At 34.2% G+C, this 21819-nt stretch overlaps 2 protein-coding genes and 2 pseudogenes across 4 annotated transcripts; all 4 read right to left on the minus strand.

Moving 5' to 3' along the window:
* Nucleotides 1–393: 393 nt before the first annotated feature.
* Nucleotides 394–5018, minus strand: LOC148200883 (uncharacterized). 3 transcript variants are annotated; one of them, XR_015786023.1, is made up of 11 exons: nt 4326–5018; nt 4062–4220; nt 3832–3985; nt 3469–3589; nt 3143–3384; nt 2858–3064; nt 2698–2790; nt 2516–2617; nt 990–1205; nt 817–891; nt 394–743 (listed from the first exon to the last, which is right to left on the minus strand). XR_015786023.1 is itself a non-coding variant. In XM_088113448.1 (9 exons), the coding sequence occupies exons 5-9, from the start codon at nt 2698–2700 to the stop codon at nt 687–689; spliced, it is 453 nt and encodes a 150-aa protein (XP_087969574.1). In that variant the 5' UTR covers nt 2701–2790; nt 2858–3064; nt 3143–3384; nt 3469–3589; nt 3832–3979; the 3' UTR covers nt 394–686. The 3 variants fall into 3 exon arrangements, 1 of the variants encoding a protein (XP_087969574.1); XR_015786024.1 differs by lacking the exon at nt 990–1205; XM_088113448.1 differs by lacking the exons at nt 4062–4220; nt 4326–5018 and having other exon boundaries at nt 3832–3979.
* Nucleotide 5019: 1 nt separating this feature from the next.
* On the minus strand, nt 5020–5912 carry LOC148200884 (uncharacterized; annotated as a pseudogene).
* A 261-nt stretch (nt 5913–6173) lies between these two features.
* Nucleotides 6174–8099, minus strand: LOC148200885 (uncharacterized; annotated as a pseudogene).
* A 3206-nt stretch (nt 8100–11305) lies between these two features.
* Nucleotides 11306–11963, minus strand: LOC148200886 (uncharacterized). Its single transcript, XM_088113071.1, has 2 exons — nt 11764–11963; nt 11306–11669 (listed from the first exon to the last, which is right to left on the minus strand). Exons 1-2 carry the CDS (start codon nt 11961–11963, stop codon nt 11306–11308), a joined length of 564 nt encoding a protein of 187 aa, XP_087969197.1.
* Between the last annotated feature and the right edge of the window lie 9856 nt (nt 11964–21819).

The following is a 21819-nucleotide window of genomic DNA, read 5'->3' on the forward strand; positions in this document are numbered from 1 at the left end:
AGTTCCTTAACATTTTTTTTTTGCTCTTTAAATCTGTCTTCACACTTAAAAAATTGTTGAAATAGTTCCCTTCGTCATTTTCTATCATAACACTTTCATCTGGATAACCTGCTAGAAATTTCTTTTGTCTATATATTACTTCTTTATTGAAATGGCCAATTTCACCAAATTATGTGCACCTTTTTCAATTTGGTAGGTGCTTCTTTAAATGTTCTGTCGATCAATGTAAAATGTCTTATATGGACTATATTAGCAGAAGAAATTAATTTCAAAACATTTGAGAATGGGAAAACTGATTTAAAAGAAGATGTGGTGATTAAATTAAAGACGAGTAAAAACTATACAACATTAAGGACAAGATTCTAATATAATCAAGTAGGTGAAGAGGTGATATTGCTTTTAAAATAGGATATCTAAATTCAAATTTTCTCAAATTTCTTATTTGTAATCAGTGTCATGATGAGTATAAAGAGTATGTCAGCTACTAATCAAGTTATTGACACTATCATGCTCAAACTTGTTACTAATTTTGCTACTGGTGACTGCATAGTGCATGTGAATAAAATCACTTAAAGATACTAGCATATCAATACATACACAATTAAAAGGATGGCAGGTGATATTTGCATCCTCAAAAATTCATATATTGCATATCAATCCAGACATAACTAATTGTTCATGCATGTCTAATTTTCTTGATCTTCATTACACTCATCGTTTGACACGCTTCCTTGATCAGATACCTACAATATAACATAATAGTTAGTTGGTTATATATTTAAAAAAAATCATAAAAATAGATTTAGCAATTATTACCGATGGTTGAAATGCGGCAAACTTTGAAGGCAATTGTGATGTCATGTCATTGACTTGTGATGTCAATGAAGATACCTGTAACACATGAAATTATTTAAAAAGTAAGAAAAATGATACCTAACAAGTTAATCATAAAAGGAACAAATCAAGTAATTGATAAAATATTCATTAACCTGAGTTTGTAATTCATCATTAGAAGGGGCAACTAAAGATGATCCACTATGAGAACGAACTTTGACTCTAAAGACTTTAGATGGGCAAGGACCCAAACCTAGACCGCGAACGCGTCCACAATGCTCTTGGATTCCTAAAGCATGAGCTAATGAATCTGAATTGGATATTTTTTTTGATTGAGACGATGTTGTGGATTCATATGCTTCAATTTGTTCCTACATTCAACATTTAATAAAATAGTGAAATTGTCTAAATCAAAGAAAACAAGTGCATAATTCCAAAACAACAAGGCCATACATAAATAAGTGAGATTCCTTTGTTAAGAGGAGCAAAAATACAACAAAGAAAATGAAAAATTGTATATAACTCAAATAGTTAAATGTGATTCCAGTACTTAAATAGTTAGTCTTACTCAAAGTAGAGAATTTCACTAATGTGGCCATAGTGTTTGAATAACATGCTACTGAGAAAGTTCAACAGTTTCTTAAGGAATTAATGTCTACTGCTTTACGGATTATTCAATACAGTAAGATTATTCAATAGTTCAACAATTTTTGTTATGGAGAAATATTTGTTGGCATGATGATGTATACCTTTTTTACTTTATGTATTGTCTTATATATTTTTTTGTAATAAATGGTTGTTAATCATTTCTTCTATACTTGATGGAGAGGGTACAAAGGAATGATGATTGGAGAAATGAGTTTACGGTTTAAGGAAAAGAAACACTCTGTGTGCAGAGTCGTTAATCATTTCATAAACGAATTATAGGGCCTACAAGTATCTGATTCATGTCTTTTACTTATGTTATAAATATGATGATTTTGTGGTTTGCAGTAAGGAAAAGACAGTAAGTGCAATGAAGGATAATTGCAGTATGAGAAAGGTGTGAAATGTTTGGAAGTGATGATTGGTTGTAGTGTTATGGAAGAAAGAGAAAATGCGTGAAGATTATGTTTTCTTTGTTTGCCATAACTTTTGGTTATTTTATGTTTGATATGGATAACACTAACAAGTTAAAAAAGAGAAGAAAGTTGGGTACCACTAGGTGTTATGCGCTGTCAGACAAAGCCTCTCACCTAATAAAAATGAAGTCTCCGTTTTCTTTTCTTCTGTTATGGCGGGGTAGGGGATTCACTTATGTAAAACAATTATCTATTACTTTTTATGAAGGCTTTGGAGTTTAATGTAGAGGGTTACAATGTATAAATGGTTTCCTATTTTGTCTGGCTGTGTCGTTTTCTAGTGTCTAATGAAGGGGATGACACTAATTTCAACAAATTGTACCCATTCAACAGGTTTTATTTCATCGTTGTCAACACATTACTTCACAACAATTCACCAGAATGCATTCAATCCTTATAGTAAGACCTAAAGCACCAAATAAATTACAATACATGGTTCACATGTTTGTCTTACATTCAGATTCTGAAAATTAGTCAAAACTAGTTTCAGCCACTGAAAAAAAAAACTTCATGACATATTTAAATTGTAACTATACCAAAATTAGGCTTAGATAACTTACACAAATTTTCCTTGCCTCATCACTGACATAAGCTCTGTTGGTCTTCTTATGGCTAGCTATCCATACTTCTCCTCTGCTAACTTTGTTTCCACACTCTTTTTCCTATGAAAATGAACAAACACATATTAAGTGTGTGATAAATATAATGAGAAATAGAAAACTGAAGAACAATATTACTTCACCATTTCTTCCCTCTTTCTTGCAATGCTCTTCGAACCCCCCGTGTGAGCAAGAGTTTGTTGTGTCCTATTGTGTTTATTTTTTAGGGCAATCTCCTAACATTATCATAAAAAAAGTTAATAAATTATATCAGAATTTTAAGAAAAGAAATTTAGGTTTTACCTTTGTTCTTTAATCAAGTCGATAATCAACAAAAGAAGCCCAATGATCTTTATCTATTCCTTCTGGAGCCATGGCAATCAATTCATCTCTAGTACGTGTGCCATCATCTCTTTGTTGCCACAATTCTTGCTGAGAATCTCTCCATTTATGATTAAGTAATTTCAAGATGTAATTGATTTGAATATCGGAATTAACTGCAAACTTTGTCTTCAAAACATATTTTAATCAAAATCAACAACAATTATCAAATAACTTAATTATGAATTGAAAATTTACATTACTTACTTGAATGGTATTATGAATTATGTCTTCTTTGTAATCTTTAGGAATCTTCTTCCAAGTAGAATAACAAATAGGGAATGCCTTGAAGTTTCTAGCAATACTCCCTAAGAACCGATTCAATAATGTGCCACCATCTCCAATTGGTTGATATTGCTCATTCCAACGTACAATAATCCTTTCATTTTGAGGCAAATTCCAAACATCATTTGTTTTTAAGTGTTTGGTAGTCATCTTGCATTGGTCATCTATGAAGAAATCAAATTTGTGTCAAATACCCTTGTGTGAAAGAACTTCAACAATATTTATTGATATAAGTAACAGTGGCTTACCAATAACATCAACCAACCATGATCTCTTGTATGTTGATGACCTTTCTTGTTGCACTTCCAACAAAATATCTTGATTTTCATCTTGTTCATGTTCATCTTGTACATGTGAATTTTCTTGTTGCTACACAAGGTTAAATGTCAGATTAAATGAATGCAGTTGATAGGAATAGAGATCAGATGCAAGCAACAGAGAAACAAATTATATTGACAAATTCTTTTTTCTAATTAGTTTTAGTTTCAAGGTGTACTTGTGGTTCCTAGAAATGTCACAACATGACTATCAAAATTCATCAAAGTATATGCTAAGATAACATATATTATCATTTCAAAGAACATATTTAACATATTTGAAAGAACACTTACATCAACTTCAACGAGTGACTGGATAACTTCATTTGGGGGTTGACCAAACGAAAATACTTGATTTGCTGATTGAACACCAATTGCATTTGGGGGCTGAATGGTTCCAAGAGTGCATGGGCTATGGCTTGTCGGAGGTAACTTTAGTTTGTATGTTCTACAAATAAATGAATGTCAAAAAATTTCAACAACATAAATAAATTTTAATTAAACAATCAGTAAAGGGAACTTACTTCTTTGAGGCGTAGATAGAGATGGAGATGATTGGACTTTAGGTGTTGCACTTTGAGGTGCTGGTGGATGATTTACTATATGACCCCATGTATTATGTGCTTGTGTATGATGTTGTGTCTCATTGTTCTTAACTATCATTCTCTTCATCTTCAGGTGCTCTACAAACAATTACATAAATAAAACTTAAACCAGCTATAAATATAATAAACAAGAAAATAAACAGAATAACAATATATATAATAACTAATAATTAAAATTAAAACCTTGTTAATGGTATATTTCTTTCATCATCTGGAAATAATATTTCTAAATTTTGTTGTTGAAATGGTTCACATTCATGAAAATTGTCAACATCATCTTCACCCATGTTGTACAAGTCTCTAGGCTTTATATGTATTGGGATGCACCAACTTTTATCAAACTCATCATCTACATAATATACCATTTGTGCTTCTGACGCCTGAATGTATGGTTCATCATCATCATTATCACCGCTATGAATCAAGCGTCCAAAACTTACACTTGTAAATCCCAACTCATCAGTCATAATCCCCTTACATGTTGTTGTATTAGCCCACATACATTTGAACAAGACAATTGAGAAACAACCATGATAATTTATTTCAATTATGTCCACTAATCGACCATAATAAGGCACACCTCCAAATTGCATTTGATTATCACTACTACTTGCATAACTCCTTGTCCCAAATGTACCAAACACTCCACTATTTTGTGTTTTAAGCCATATGTCACGCTCCACGATCCTAAACTTGAATCCATTAACATTATAGGCACTATATCGCTTTGCACAATCAATCGGACCCATGGCTAAGAATTTCAAATCAGTTGAGTGGAGGCTAGTTGAGTCATTCCTTATCTAAAAGGAAAAAAATAACATGTCCATATCAATTATCAATTATAACATAGAATGAAACCAATGTTCATTGGTATAAATATACGTACACGACGTGAAAAGCAATTTGCAAATTCCCTATGAACTCTCTAGTCTATCAAAGATGATTGTCGACTCCGACTTCTCAATTGTCTCTGTATAGTGTCTCTAAATTCCCTACACGAAGTGTCCAAATTATACATAGTTACTTTCTAATAAAAGACTAATTAGTAGAATTGACGAAGTGAAAATACTTACTGAAGAAATGGGTCAACTATGGAACTATTTGCTAGGCTACGACGATGTTCCTGTAACTTTTCCTTTGTAGATAGAGTGAAATAAGTGAAACCTCCAACTGGTTTTCCGACTGGTGGGAATAAAGTGCTTACAGTACAAGAGCTAATGCTTGGTTCATCATTAACACGACACAATCTATTAAACACAATCTCAATTCCATCTAAGTACCTAGAACAAAAAGTTAAGCACTCTTCAACCATGTGCCTTCAGCTTGTGCCTTATTACGCACATAAGACTTCAATTTTCCCAAGTACCTCTCAATAGGATACATCCATCGATATTGAACAGGTCCTCCAAGCTTGACATCTTCTACTAAATGCACAATCAAATGAACCATCACTGTGAAAAAAGAAGGAGGGAATAACATCTCCATGTGACACAATGTGAGGACAACTCTATCTTGTAATTGGACAAGTTCATCTATCTTCAAAACTTTATTACATAATTATTTAAAAAAAGAGCATAGATCAATCAAAATAGACGAGACTTCTTTAGGGAGTGTCTTTCTTATTGCCAAAGGGAGAAGTTGCTCCATCAACACATGTGAGTCATGACTTTTTAGTCCTCCAATCTTACGTTGTTTGACATCAACACATCTACTGATATTACTTGAGTAACCATCAGGTACAGTTATATTCTTCAAAGTTTTCAGAAACATATCCTTATTTACATTTGACAATGTATATATAGCAGGAAGATATCTAGATTGCTCGTCAGACCACAAATCTAGTCTTATACCCCAAAGTTGCAAGTCCTTTCTTGCCTTTAGATTGTCTTTGCATTTATTATTTGTACTATCATTCAACAATGTAAACAATATATTGTCGCAAATATTTTTTTCAATATCCGTAACATCCAGATTATGGTGCAATAAGTTATCTACCCAATAAGGAAGGTCAAAAAATATACTTTTCTTTCGCTATTGTAGAGTCTCTACCTTAGAGATGCGTTGTCTTTTTGAGCTTTCTTCAATTATAGGTTCTTTCCCAAATTCACCGTGAACATTACCAAGTTGTTGTAAGATATCATGTCCTGAGATTGTCACTGGTTGGCTTCTATTTTCAATAGTTCCATCAAACCTCCAATGAGCCAATCTAAACCTATGTCTTCCATCTAACCAACGATAATGACTTATATAAAACAAAATTTACCACCTTTGACAAGCTTCTTAGGAGTAGTATCAAAATTACATATTGGACATGCCAATCTTGTATGTGTGTTCCACCCAGATAAGGTTCCAAGTCTTGGAAAGTCACTAATAGTCCACAATATGGCTGCATGCATATCAAATACTTCATTCCCATATGAATCAAGAGTTTTGATGCCAGTGTTCCACAACTCCTCAACTCTTCTATTAATGGTTATAAGTAAACATCAATATCATTGCTCGGTGCTCGCTTTCTAGGAAGGATCATGGATAGAATGAATGAACTTTGTTTCATACACATCCAAGGAGGAAGGTTGTATGGTATGAGAACAACTGGCCAAATACTGTGATTTGTGCTCAAGTTGCCATATGGATTGAACCCATCAATAGATAAACTGAGTATCACATTTCGAGGCTCTAAGGCAAATTGAGGGTGCATCAAGTCAAATTTCTTCCATGCTTCAGAATCTCTTGGATGTCTTAACATGCCTTCATCTGTACTTTCTGATGCATGCCATCTTATATGCTCAGCTATTTTAGACGACAAAAACATCCTCAGTAATCGAGGCTTCAAAGGAAAATACCTTAAAACCTTTGTAGGAATCTTCTTTCGCTTATTAACAACAACATCATCACCAATTGTATTTCTCTTTTTTGGCTTCCATCTTGATGTCTTGCATTTCTTACAAGAATCTCTATCTTTGTCTTCTCCAACATGCAATATACAATCATTTGGGCAAGCATCAATTTTGGTGTAATGAAGACCAAGCTTTTTTGGCTTCATAGAATGAATTTGGAATTTTAGCATGTTCAAATGCATCTGCTAGCAACTCCAGTATCATGGACATAGCTTTGTCACTTATTCTGCATAGACATTTGATGTGATATAACTTCACCAAGAAAGAAAGTTTTGAATATTTATCACATCCTTCATATAAGCTTTGTTGTCCATCTTGCTATAATTCCAAAAAATCTATCCCATCATGACTTTTAGTATGGCTTGACTCTACACCCATCTGGTCATCATCTGCCATGTCGTTGTTAGAGCAATGATTTGCAAATACATCATTAATCATTTCACACATATTATCATTAATTTCAACTCTTCCACCATCTTCTTCGGCCATTACTTGAGGAGCTTCGACCATTACTTGAGGCGCTTCGTCATTTACTCTTCTCTCCCCGTGCAGAAGCCACACTGTATACCCTTTTGGAAAAGGTTTAATAATTAAGTGATCATACTTCTTCACGATTTTGAAATTTCTTAAAGTTGCATTTCTGACATGGACATATTATCTTTCCCCTAACACCATTATTAGTGAATGTGAAGTCCAAGAAGGTATTCAATCCTCTCATATATTGACTTGTATTTCGAGGCATGTCTATCCATGATTTATCCATTAAAATCTTTGTTCATGCCAAGAGGATTGAAAGGTTAGAACAAGTGACCGTATTCAACGAAATACACTACATAATGTTAAAACTAAGTAGTTCCCCTACTTAGTTATGAAATTGTTACCTAGAATAATTTAATACTAAGTAGTACACCTACTTAATGTTAAAAGTAAATGGTGAATAAAACACTAAGTACCAGCTATGATAGCATTGCTCAAGAATAATATTTACTAGACTTTGAATCACTACTTCTAAGAAACAATTTAATGCTATTAACAAAATATTTTAAATGTCATAAAAATAAATTAATATATATATATATATATATATATATATTGTTTTTTTGTTTTATGTAAATATGTAAATTAAGAAATAATCAACATTGATGAAAACTCATACCTCGGAAGTTATTGACTTGGACAAATGATGGATGTGATAGCACAACAACTTTCACAAGGCCATAACACACCTTATGTTTACGTTCAGCAAGGCTAAGTCAATTAAGAAATACAGAGTACCCAAAATATCTTGTTAAGAAGATTAATCTCATCATCTATTCTAAACTAAACAACTACTGAAAAAAATCAATCACAGTTCGTAATGAGCACGACAACGCGAGGAGAAGATTCAACCTGCATTGATATATGTCTTTTTCAACTCCAACAACAATCACTTGAACTTGTCCATGTCAGTTTTTAGAAATATTTAATGACTTTTCTGATCTAGGTGTTACTTTTTACTTCATCTTATAAGTTAAAATCTTAAATTCTATCATGCTAAAATTGCCTAAATCTGTTAGTTTGAGTTTGACATTCGAACTTCAATACAGTAAAATTCAAAGACATCTATCAATCACTATTTTCTTAAGTTGTAATGAATACATTTAGGATCATCAGATAACAGAGATTAAAAATAGATGATGAATGAAAATTGTATTTCCAAAATTTATTAACTATCGTAATTTACTTTGTCTTCTTTATGTGATACCTAAGTTTTTATTATCTTTTTCACCAGGTAGCTATTAGTGTGCTGATAATAATCAAATTCTACCAATTAGAATTTTGATTTCAGTAAGTTTTTCCTACTTTATCTTTTCTTTTATCTTTTAATATTCTCTTGCATGCATGTAGTTTTTTGGGGTATTTTTGTATATAATCTAACATGGAAATATGGATTCTTATCTAAGTCTGGAATGATATGTTTGGTTTTTTGGTTCAAGTTTCTTAAGAATAAGTTAAATACTTTCTCAACACATCTACTTGGTTGGGGTTTTGGTGTATTTAGAAAATAAATGATAACAGAGAGAAAGAAACTTTGATAGGATTTAATAGAATACGTAACTATTAACAAATTGATATGATAATGATTTATTTTGATTGATGTTGAATTATATAGACCCAAACACATTGTTGGACATATTTAGGTTCAATGTAACCTTTAGACTTATAGTTGAGTGTGTGCTGTTATACAGTATTGTTTTGTATATTCTCTTCACACATTTTTATGGTTTGGTATATTCTCTTCACACATTTTTTATCAACACTCTTTCATGTCAAAGTTACATTGCTTTTCCCAATCCTACACATTTTTTATTCAAAAGACACAATTTCTTTTTCCATTTTTTATTTATGTTATCTCGAATAGCTTGGAAATGTGGTCATTTTAAATGATGGTTCTCCTCTTTAGCCTTCTTCCAAATTCAAAATTAGAAGCATCAGTGCTTTTTATCTGATTAGTCAATATCACCTTATCATGTTTAACATTCATTTTGATACAATAGTTTTATATTGAGGAGAAAACTAGAAACGCTGTAAATAGTTAAAAAATCAAACAAGACAAATTACAGAGACATTCACGCACACTCCTTGAAAATCTCTAATTGTTTATCCACAGGCAAAATCTCACAAGTTCTAATTGATTATAGAGTCTAGTGATGAAACACAATCCATTACTTATCCACGGGCAAAATCTCACAAGTTCTATAGATAAGTATCAAACTACATTTAGGAATAAAATTGCATGCATATCCAAGAATACCTTGTTGACACTAGGAACCAATTCTTGCAAAACCTTGATTCTTTCAGCTATTCTCTCTCTACGCAACTATCACTGAATGGCAACATGAAAAATAAAAATTAGCAAATCATGAAAATAACTTAAGTTATTTTGTCATTATTCTAAATAATAATCTCTACAATAAGTAAAAGGTTTGTATTATCCAAAATATCCAATGGCCCACCCTTTCAGCTAATACTGTGTGGATTTGTAGCCTATCCTTTTCTAGGCACTCTAGATCGCACTGCTGGTGGATGTCGGGCAGTCGGAATAGTAGTTGGCATAATCGAATAGAAGAGTTAACAACAACAGCAAAAGAAAAGAGTTAGACACAATCGAATCAATAACGCGTTCAATAGAGTAACGTACAAGAGACAAACGCGTAGATTGAAAATGAACAAAGAGAAAATGAAGTGACCTTGCCAGCTTTCTGAGTTGCGTGAACCACAGATGCAAGGAATTCGGAGAGCATCTCGACGAACAATAAGGCACCTCCACGCTGCCTCGACGCCTCGACACTTCGCTCAACTCTAGGAGGGGAAGACCAAAACGAAGATGGTGCGAGGAAGGGTTTTTAGGGAAATAATTATGATGCAGGGAAATGAAGACGCAGGAAGGGGAGGGAGAGAGTTAGGGTTTATGAGAAATTAGAGAATAAGGGAAAATGAGTAAAGATAGAAGAAATGAAAGGCGTGAAGAGGGATGGATATTATTTATGGAAATACACTAAAAAAAAAAATTTAGGGCCATCGTCTGTTATAGAAGCAAAAAAAATAAAAAAAAAAGGTAACTACGATTTTAGTCCTAAACCGTCGAAAATTATTCAGGGTTTCTAAAACTCCCGAAAACTAACCCTCCTAAAATGTATTATTTTTGTAGTGTTCTGATTATACATAATATTATCTGATAAAGTTCCATAGTTTGACTCATGGATAATTTAAAATAATAAATTAAATTTTAGGTTTTTACAAATTTAAATATTTTTATTTAAGTTCTAAATTTTAAACAATACAAATTTATTTTAAATATTTTAAAAATTTAAGAAAATTACCTTCCGATGCAAATTCAATTAAAATATTAAAATAAAAAAAACAACACACAGTTAAATCAATAAAATATATTTAATTAATACGTCCTAAAAATAATATATTTATATTTCATTCATTTATATATATATATATATATATATATAACATCCTCTCTAAAGGAAAGATTTTCCTATTAAAAAATCATATACTTTGATTACAACTATAAAATTATAAAAAGTAGATAATAAACTTTCTCATTAGCATAAGTAATAATTTTTTTAAAAAACGTTAATCTATTAATAATATAAATAATTAAAATAATAATAATATAACGTGGACATTATTATTCAATTGTACTTAAAGGTTTATTTTTGTATTATGTCCAAATTAGCTAAGGTATGTTATGTGTCAAACTAGTTTTCTTAATTAACTGTTATTCTTCTTCAACTCCCAATCCTCCAGTCTTCGTTTCTTCTTGGGCCTTCCTGGCATTGTTCTCTTCTTTGGTTGTAATATATTTGAATAGGGTGTAACATCCCAGACATTTTGACCATTGATAGGGTTAATTATTGTGTTGTAAGTCTCTTCATAGGTAGACTTCCTAAACCAGTGTCCAATGTATTCTTCTGCATTTATATTAAAAAATTTCATTGCAGTTATGGCATGAGTACAAGGAATTCCAGTAATTGCCCATTTTCTACATGTGCAGTCCATGTTGTCAACATTCACAACAAATTGCTGACCAAATTGTGAAACATGTTTCACTTCAAATAATTTTTCTCTTGACCACCTGTATTTAATACACAATTCGTAACACAATTAGGTGGATCAATATAAATGGAAACAAAGTTAACATGAATGGAAACACACATCATAAAAGTTACCTTGGTAACCAATATCTAGTTAACCAGGACTCCTTCTGAAATCTGTTAAAAACCTTGGGGAAGATTGAACCTTGATATGATGTCATCTTTGTCCTAGTGGCAGCCCATCTCTTCATTATGTAAACTCTAATGTGTTCTAACATGCTAATAATAGGCTTACACCTACTATCAACTAGCACACTATTAAAGCCCTCAAACATGTTGTTCACAAGAGTGTCACATTGTGATCTAGAGGTGAATCTAGATCTTGACCAAAACCAGGGATAAGTGAATATAACTAGTCAAGTATGTAAATGTGAACTGTGAGTTTATCAAATAATTATAAGACTTAATACATACCTAGGTGGGATGGCAAGCAAATATTTAAATGCGTCTAAATTTATGTCTTTAATATTCCTCATTTCAGCCTCCCATTGTTGTGGATGTGTGGCTGTTGCTACCCTCCACATGAGACGTTTAAGGTTTTTTCCAAGAATTTTTTTTTTTGAAGTTCGAATATAAATGCATAACACAAAATCTTTGTTCTACACCAGACAGAAGATCTTGGATAGCTGGCAAAAGACCCTGACATATTCAAGATATTTTAATTAACATTTGTGTAATGAAGATATTCAGTTATATGTACAAGATATTGAACATTGACTGACCTTTTGTTCGTCTGAAATAAATGTGCATCATGCACATACAGCTGCCCCACCAAGGTCCTCAATAAGGTGCTCCAAGAACCAAGTCCAGGAGTCTTTGTTTTCTACCTCAACAACAACATATGCTATGGGCAACATTTGTTCATTTCCATATCTTCCCACTGCTGTTAGTAACTCCCCTCCATACTTGCCTTTCAAAAAGCATCCATCTAACCCAATAATAGGTCTACAACAAATGACCCTTCAACCTTATCTTTTGCCATGGCTCTTGCCCTAAAAGGCATATTTCTTGAAATTCCTACATTCCATTTCCTAGTGACTTTGTCCCGAATGTCTATGACCTTCATTGTAGGGTTTTCTCTCACAGTTTTCTCCATCCTTTGACTCAACCACTTTGAAGTCATCAACTTTACATTGAAATCTCTACTACAGCTATGAGCATCAAACACTTTTCTTAGTTGTCATGCATTGACATCACTCCTGAAGGAACAATAGGCATACCATTTACAATTTCCTCTTCCACCCAAGCACTTCACAAAAATCCTTTTCTTGTCATTCTTAATAAATTTTAAACTTCTCCCATTACTTAGTGCATAAGTCCTTATGGCATCTATGAATTCATTTTTCTCAGCAAAATAGGTTCCTACTTCCCATTTATAACCCTCCAAAGTTTTAGGCATACTAAAAGTGGAAAACCTTATCTTAGTGGACCCATCATTGTCCTCACTATCTGATCCACTAATCAACTCCTCTGATAGCCACTCATTGTTAGACAACCCACGGACATCATGAATACAATCATTATCTGTTGACTATGAAGACTCAAGTACTGCACTGGAAGCTTCTTGTCTCACATTTCCTTTAGAAGTCCCAATGTCACAATGCACGCTGACATCAATTAGACTTTATTCACTCAATCTACATCTTCGTCCTCAGTCTCTGCCTCATGTACATCATCACCCTCATTGTCCTCTACATCATCATCCTCTCCTAAATCGTCTAGCTCAAAATCATGTACATCCTGTACCTCAGCTTCCTGTACATGATGAACCTCACCATCATCAACCTAATGGACCTCAACATCCTCACCATCACCCTCATGGGCATCACCCTCTTCCTCAACCATTTTTGTTCCAACTTCAGTATGATCCTCACCATCATCCTCATGGGCATCACCCTCACCCTCAACCATTTTTGTTCCAACTTCAGTATGATCCTCACTATCACCCTCATGGGCATCCCCCTCACCCTCCACCATATCTGTTCCAACTTCAGTATGGACCTCAACATCACCCTCATGGGCATCCCCCTCACCCTCCACCATTTTTGTTCCAAGTTGACCATCACCAACAACCTCAACCTCCTCCACTTGTGTTGCAACATCACCTTCATCATCAAGATGACCACCAACCCAATCAATCATTTCTATTATTTCCATTTCCATCATATTATGAACCACATACAGATTAACTTCATCATTTAACCTAGCAATGTTCAACATATGCATGGCACCCCTATCATCAGTTAATAATTCTAACCTATCTTGGTCCACAGACTGACCTCCTAAACCGTACCATAATTCTTTGATGTTCATATGACCTAATTCTTTGACAGAGGCTACTATGCCAAAATAGCTCCACAAGTCTGGATCACTAGACCATTGATGCACAAATTTATGATCACCAAAATATGATGTCACAAACTTGTTTAACAATCGGCAAGTATGACCGAATCGTTTCAAGTAATAAACTCGGTAAGACCAAGTATCGTTCTCCCAAAGGACTCACGGCCTAGTTTAGTTATGTGATTTGTTGATTAACTAAGACTTAAGAACAAAATAATTGGATTTTACTATGCAAAAGACGAAAATAAACATGTATGCATGAGGTTGATCAATGGCTAAAACAAAAGACAAGCACTTTCAATGAAATATATTGATGAATATGTTGTTGGGGGTCAATTTCATCTTATCCACTCTCATATATTTTAGGAATTCAACATTCAAGTCATCATTGTTAATGTCCACTCTCTAAATTACCTTTCAAGAAGGCTTCTCCCTAATTACGAGTTCATACGATTCCTAGCATTCCTAACAATTAGTTTTTTAACACAGGAGCTTAAGGCAACCAATATACTATTGGGAGAAATTCCCCGGATCTAGACTTCCCCGTACGTTCCCGTATCGACAAAATAAAAAATCATGCATTGAATGAGTTAAACAAAGCAAGCATTGACCAAAGAGGAAAAACCCTAACTAATGATGAAAGAAAGCATAAGTCTTAGATTAAGATACAAGCACAAATTCCATATATGAGAGCTTCAAAAGATTACATTGATTCCCCAACAAACATACAAGGTTTAGTTCACCATATTCATGGGGAACTGATGGACGAACACCGAGGAGAGATCGATTGAAGATGCGCGAACACGAACCAGACCTCCTCGAAGCTCTCTCCGACGAGTGAAGACGCAGCGGAATGGAAACGAAGCTCTAAATTGAGAGCTGACTCGAAGGAAAACTGCTAAACTATGAACAGACTCAAGAAAACCATAAGATCTAAGGTTTAATCGGGAGATAACCTTAGAGACACGAAGGAAACCCTAGAAAAGGGGAAAATCTCAAAATGATCCGATGAATCGGTTCAAACTCAAGATTAAACGGTAGGAAAGCTATATTACTCAGAGGAGAGTGGATTAAACGGTAGAAAAGGGGAAAACAATCGATAGAAAGTCTAGATCTAGGATTGCAAAATAGAAATTGAATGTGCAATGTGACAGAGGAACTCTCGAGTGGACGGACTCGAGAAATATGCAAAGTGGATTCTGAGGTTGAAGAAAAATGAGCTTACGAGAGAGGAAATTGCTCTCAAAGAAGAAGTTGCGAGCGTGAAATGTAAAAATGAGGATGTGTACCTCTGATGCGTAAGGGGAGAAGAGGCACGGGACTCTGACGCAATAAGTGGAAGATGTGGCCTCTGACGAGTGGTGCAGCGTGGAGGAGTGAGAAGCACAGTGAATAACGTGGAAAAATGAGAGAATGAAGAAGGTGCTTGGAAGGTGGCTAGAGGTAGTCTAAGGACTCTCTAGCCTGACTTTCAAGAGAGAATAATTTCTATTTCAGAAATCCTAATTTTCATTAATCTCAAAAGTCCTAATACAAGAGAGGAGTTGGGTATTTATAGTAACCCATTCTCCTTAAGAACTAAGCTAGAAAATCTAAAAATACAAAAGGAAGACTAAGTCAAATAGGATTCCATCATGCCCTCCCTCTTAAGAAAAGATTTGTCCTCAAATCTGGCAATCGCCTTATGAAGAAGTTCCACACAATCTTTGGGATCATGGCCATCTTGGAGTGGCCTTATTCTTTTAGATCTAGTTTTCTTCCTCCTGGATCAAACACGAATCTACAATACACATCAAATATATCTTCGATTAATATTAATCCAAGAAAGAATTTTTCTTTAAAAACAAGAGAATAAGAACTTCTAATACTTTGATTTGTAATCTTTGAAAATTTTAGAAGTCCAAATTCAATTTTATCTTTAGTTAATTGTTTTCTTAAAGATAACAATAACTCAAGATTTGAATTGTCATATTTTGAAAATGTTTTCATGACAATTGGTTTGAAAGAGAAGTCAAAAATTGAAAAGTAATCAATTATTGGAAAAGAAGTAAAGATTTGGAAACCTTCCCTTTTAGGTCCCACAGTCTTTGAAAGAATAGGATTTGTCATCAGTAACAATTTCTCCTTTTCTTTCTTCTCTCTTTCTTGCCTTTCTCTCTTTTCTTCTTTTCTCTCTTCTTCTCTTCTTAATTCCTCTCTTCTTCTCTCTTTTCTTTTCTCTATTTGTTCTCTCTCTCTCTTCTCTTCTTCTTTCCTTTCTTCTTTTTCTTTTCTCTCAATCTCTCTTTCTCTTTTCTTATCCTTGATCTCCTTAAGTCTTGCCCCAAATTCTAATTCTCTACGAAGAAATCCATGATCATTTAAACTTTCAAGAAATAATTTTCCATCATTAATGCAATCCCTAATTATTTCTAGGTTTCTTTTAATGCTTGAAGGCACAAACTTTCTTCTCATGCAAGCTTTTAAATCATGCCAATCACGTATGGAGGACTTTCTACCTTTCTTAACATGATATTGTCTTTCATTCCACCACTCACTTGCATGCTCTTCTAACTTAGAGAGATATATGCTAAGGACATAATATTCACTCTCTTCATAAAACCAAGGATTTATTTTATCAATTTCTTTCTCCCAAGCTAGGTATGTTAATGCTCTTATGTCTTTACCAAATGATGAAAGATTCCTAGCTTGTTTAAACATTTCATCAACTTTATCTAACCTAGAAGACCTATATGAACTATAAGAAGACATCTTTGTTTTTAAAAGTTTTCTTAATCTAAAGGGTTCAAAACTTTCACTTAGACAAGTCCCAAGTAAGAGAGGTGAGCTAAAGAGCTGCTTAAGTACCAAGTCTTGCCTTGCCAGAGATGTCTTAGGCTACTAACTAATTACCCCTTAAACTAAAATCACCTTTAGAAACAAAGTACACAACTCAAACAATCACAAACAATTAAACACAAAAAACTAGACTCTTCGGACTCTAATGTGATAAGGCTTAGAGTTTAATCCCTTTTAGCCTAATCATCCTAACCGTGAACACAAAATCAGATAAACACAACACTTAAGAATCCAGCGGACTCTAATGACCCCTACGAGAAACATAAATCAAATCACACATTCATCTATCTACCTATGCTAAAAAATAAAAGCAAATAAAGTTGCCAAGAGTTTGAAAGAGCACCAAGGACTCTTCCAAAGAACTTGGACTTTATAAAAGGCCCTTTTACACAACAAAAATGAAACTAACAGTAGGCTAACACAAGCCTATTACAAACAAATTAAAGGAAAACAATTACAAAAGAAAATAACTATGCTAGGCTGCTACGGTCTTGGTACTGGTCCACTTCATGCTCAACTTTGTTGTTCCACTTTGTGCTTCGGCTATCAATTCTCTTGGTCTTTCCTGATCAGTTTCCTACAAAGTAAATGCACAGAGCTGCAATCAAAATTTTCTTAGCTAGAATGAATTGCACAATGAAAACACATAACAGTTAGAACTTTCCTTTTATTCTCTGGCCTTCACGTGTGCACTTGTTGATCCTGGCAGCTAATAAAATTGTTTTTGCTCTCAAATGACAAACTGCAATCAAATATTCACACTCAATTCAGCAGAGCAACCATCAATGCTATCAATTTCCAGCTAAGACAGAAACAATTAAGTAATCTAGAGGCAACAAAATTAAACAACTCCCCTAATTAAATGGTTGGTCTATCTTGCTGTAAACTCTACTGATATTCTGCTACTGCTTAAAATTCTTGACTCGAAATGTTTATCAGCTCTGCACACAACAACACACATATTCTACACTATCTCCCTACACTGATTCAGTTCAATTCTGCACACAGAAATTATACCAATTCCAGCAAAATACACATAAACATGGATATTAAACCAGCTGCAAATGGGTGTAATTCAAGACTGAAACCAAACTGATTAAACAATAATTCCAAATTAATCAAACCTGATCAAACCAATGGACAAAAAGTGATATAATGTAATGCAGAACATTCAGCTAAGATTAAACAATGAATTTAAACAGAATAGAAATCTGCACAAATAAATCTCAGCTGTTTAAGCTCTCAAATCATTTTATTGAAATTCTGATATGCACTCATAGGCCAATGTACTCAATTTTCATCAGATTCAAATATATGAAGTTCAAACCTTAATCCAACTGATTAGACAACCACCACAAGCTAATCAAATCAATGGAGAAAGATTAACATGATGCAATGCAGAAATTGGTAGTTAAAACAATGTTGATGCACTTCCAGAAATGCTCATAAAACAATCAGCACATTATTTGAAAATCCTATGCATCTACCAAGTTCCCATAGGTCTTATCAAATCAGAATCAACATTTAACTTGCCCAATTAAACCATGAAATCACAATTCATTTTCAAAACAGTGAATACATCATGAATTCAGCAAGCAATCTTTTAACTAAAATGAATGCAATGACGGTTTAAAGATTCACAAGCACAAATAACAGTTCCAGGAAATCAATAATCAATCAAAAAAAAAAAAACAGTGATTGCAGTTCCAGTTGCAACAAATCACAGTTGCTCCAATCTAATTGATCCAATTTCTTTTCCTGCACAATGAACAATCACAAAACAGTTAGATTAACAATGAATTCTCTATTTCAAAGTGCCAAGGAATTTAGGCCAAATTAGCCTTACTAAGCTCACAGCACTGAGGTTTCTTTTTAAAAATTTAAAGCACATAAATGAAAAGGTTTGGAAGGGAGATTCTCCCTTGGCAGTACACAGCTGGAGAGTATTCCAGACCACCACCACCTAAAATGCTACCAAGCACACAAACCTCCTTTCAATTTCCAGAAATCCAGAGTGAAAAAAAAAACTTCTCACGTAATAAAGAAATGGCTAGGCAAAGATCAAAGTCAGAAACCAGAACAGGACAGCCACAAATAAGGACAACACAACAGATCTATTGCTTAAGACAACTCTAGATCAGATTATGAAAGCAAACAAAAGCTCAATTACAGAACAGCAGATCAGAGTTTACACGTGCACTGAGACAAAACCAGAGTTATCAACCAAGACAAGCAAGAAACAAAGCTATTTAAGAAGAAGGCACAAAAACTGAACCTACCAAAGGATCTAGAACAGATTCATAAAACAAGAAATAGAAACAAGTTGCAATATCATCAAAATTTTAAGCTCAAAGCAATTGAGTGAAACTGTTTGATGAAATGCTAATAGAGAACAACAGTTTTCTGGTGCATCAGATTTCAGAAAAGTTAATTGCACTGGTCTTTCAGCTTTTTATAACTATGTAAATGTTTCTTTTGTCAATTGTTTTTTTTTTTTATATGAAAACAGAACGACCAAGCTTTTGCTGCAATGACAACTCATTTTCACTTGCACCAATCACAGATTTCAGAAAAGGCAACCAACTAGCAACTTGTCAATGAAAAATGCCAAAAATTTGGTGGTTTAAAGAGTGAAAATGCTTAGGGAAGTTATAACTCGTGGTTTCTTTGCATCATCAGTTTCAAACAACTAAAACAAACTTGTTTGTAAAGCAAATAGGTGCAGAAACACACTATCTCAAAATTTGACTTAGTCAGCCCCCAAATTACTCAATGTAAGCAACTTAACCACTCAAATTTTGACTCAATGAAATCAAATAGCTTTTGATCAGCTAACTAAACTCAAACAACAATTAAAATTCAAACAAGACACTAGGAAGTTAATGCAAGATGTCCAGCAAAGATCTAATCCTAAACCAGATTAAGAAACGCAAAAAAAAACATAGACACAAGCAAAGTAATGCAGATCGGCCAACTGCTGCAACAAGGTTAAACTGTGTTCACAAGTGCTACTAATCTAGGCTATGCCTTTCATTGATCTTTGCAGTATGCACTTGCTTTTTAACAGCAGCTCAAAATCCAGAAATGAATTTATCAAAAGAATCTTGACTAAAACATTTTTCAACTTTAAAGAATCAATTGGACTGGCCAATGGATATCTATCAACCAGCTCATTCATTTAAATGTTTCATTGCTTTTGCGGTGTGATAGAGTTTATACCAAGGCTCAAACACAATTTGACGATCAAATGCACAACTGAAATCAGTTTTAGGACATTCAAAAACTACATCAGTTTCAACCAATGCACATGACTTTTAGACAAAACTGAACTTGGATTTCAAAAGAAAATTTACTCAAAATAGAATGCACCGATTTAAAATGATGAAACACTGACTCAAACACAGAAAAATGGACAGATCAACCAACCTTATCAGAATTTGGAAACCTAAACATATGAAGAGATTCAAAACACGAAACACAACACAAGACAAAGAAGGAAAATGATGACACACGTAAATGAAGAAACGCAACAGAGAAGCGAAACAGAAACGCGAGACAGAACAAGATGAATGAACAAAGACGTGAATACCACTGAAACAAGAATCTAAACAGAGATACTTACCTTCGAAGCGTGTTCGACCTTGCTCTGAATACCACTTGATGGACGAACACCGAGGAGAGATCGATTGAAGATGCGCGAACACGAACCAGACCTCCTCGAAGCTCTCTCCGACGAGTGAAGACGCAGCGGAATGGAAACGAAGCTCGAAATTGAGAGCTGACTCGAAGGAAAACTGCTAAACTATGAACAGACTCAAGAAAACCATAAGATCTAAGGTTTAATCGGGAGATAACCTTAGAGACACGAAGGAAACCCTAGAAAAGGGGAAAATCTCAAAATGATCCGATGAATCGGTTCAAACTCAAGATTAAACGGTAGGAAAGCTATATTACTCAGAGGAGAGTGGATTAAACGGTAGAAAAGGGGAAAACAATCGATAGAAAGTCTAGATCTAGGATTGCAAAATAGAAATTGAATGTGCAATGTGACAGAGGAACTCTCGAGTGGACGGACTCGAGAAATATGCAAAGTGGATTCTGAGGTTGAAGAAAAATGAGCTTACGAGAGAGGAAATTGCTCTCAAAGAAGAAGTTGCGAGCGTGAAATGTAAAAATGAGGATGTGTACCTCTGATGCGTAAGGGGAGAAGAGGCACGGGACGTTGACGCAATAAGTGGAAGATGTGGCCTTTGACGAGTGGTGCAGCGTGGAGGAGTGAGAAGCACAGTGAATAACGTGGAAAAATGAGAGAATGAAGAAGGTGCTTGGAAGGTGGCTAGAGGTAGTCTAAGGACTCTCTAGCCTGACTTTCAAGAGAGAATAATTTCTATTTCAGAAATCCTAATTTTCATTAATCTCAAAAGTCCTAATACAAGAGAGGAGTTGGGTATTTATAGTAACCCATTCTCCTTAAGAACTAAGCTAGAAAATCTAAAAATACAAAAGGAAGACTAAGTCAAATAGGATTCCATCATGAACCTAGATGAACAATAATGAAAGAATGAAAGATAAAACCCTAGAAAGGTGAAGAGGTAGCCTGAGCATCCAAGATCCTCCTTCAAAGGGGTGGAAGAGAGAGTGTTTGCTTCGTTTCTGCCAAAGATACAAACCCTAGGACGTCCTAAAGCTTATATACTATTCTAAAATTACAGAAAATCTAGGTCCAAGCCCATAAGTGTGCCGCTCAGCGGTAAAGTGCCGCTCAGCGGTAAGTGCGTGAGTAGTTTCTTCCCCTCAGCGGCCATTTTGCCCCTCAGCGGTTCCAACGTGAACTCCTGAGTGCCGCTCAGCGGTAAACTGCCGCTGAGCGGCAGTTGCGGCTTCTCCTTTTGCACTTTTTGATGTCTTTTCTGATTCCATCTCTCTCCTTCTTCACTTCTTTCACCAAAT

Source organism: Vigna umbellata, chromosome 4 (genome assembly GCF_029865625.1).
Source record: "Vigna umbellata cultivar VRB3 chromosome 4, Vumbellata_1.0, whole genome shotgun sequence".
NCBI classification, from domain to species: Eukaryota; Viridiplantae; Streptophyta; class Magnoliopsida; order Fabales; family Fabaceae; genus Vigna; species Vigna umbellata.

Bases quoted from the DNA above. Each gene is read 5' to 3' on its own strand.
- LOC148200883 (XM_088113448.1), bottom strand. The intron at 1,206-2,515 runs GTAAGTTATCTA...TGTTGAATGTAG, and splicing joins ATGAGGCAAGGAAAATTTGT to GAACAAATTGAAGCATATGA. The intron at 892-989 runs GTTAATGAATAT...CATGTGTTACAG, and splicing joins ATGATGAATTACAAACTCAG to GTATCTTCATTGACATCACA.
- LOC148200886 (XM_088113071.1), bottom strand. From the start codon at position 11,963: ATGTTTGAGGGCTTTAATAGTGTGCTAGTTGATAGTAGGTGTAAGCCT. The intron at 11,670-11,763 runs GTAACTTTTATG...TATTAAATACAG, and splicing joins ACTAGATATTGGTTACCAAG to GTGGTCAAGAGAAAAATTAT.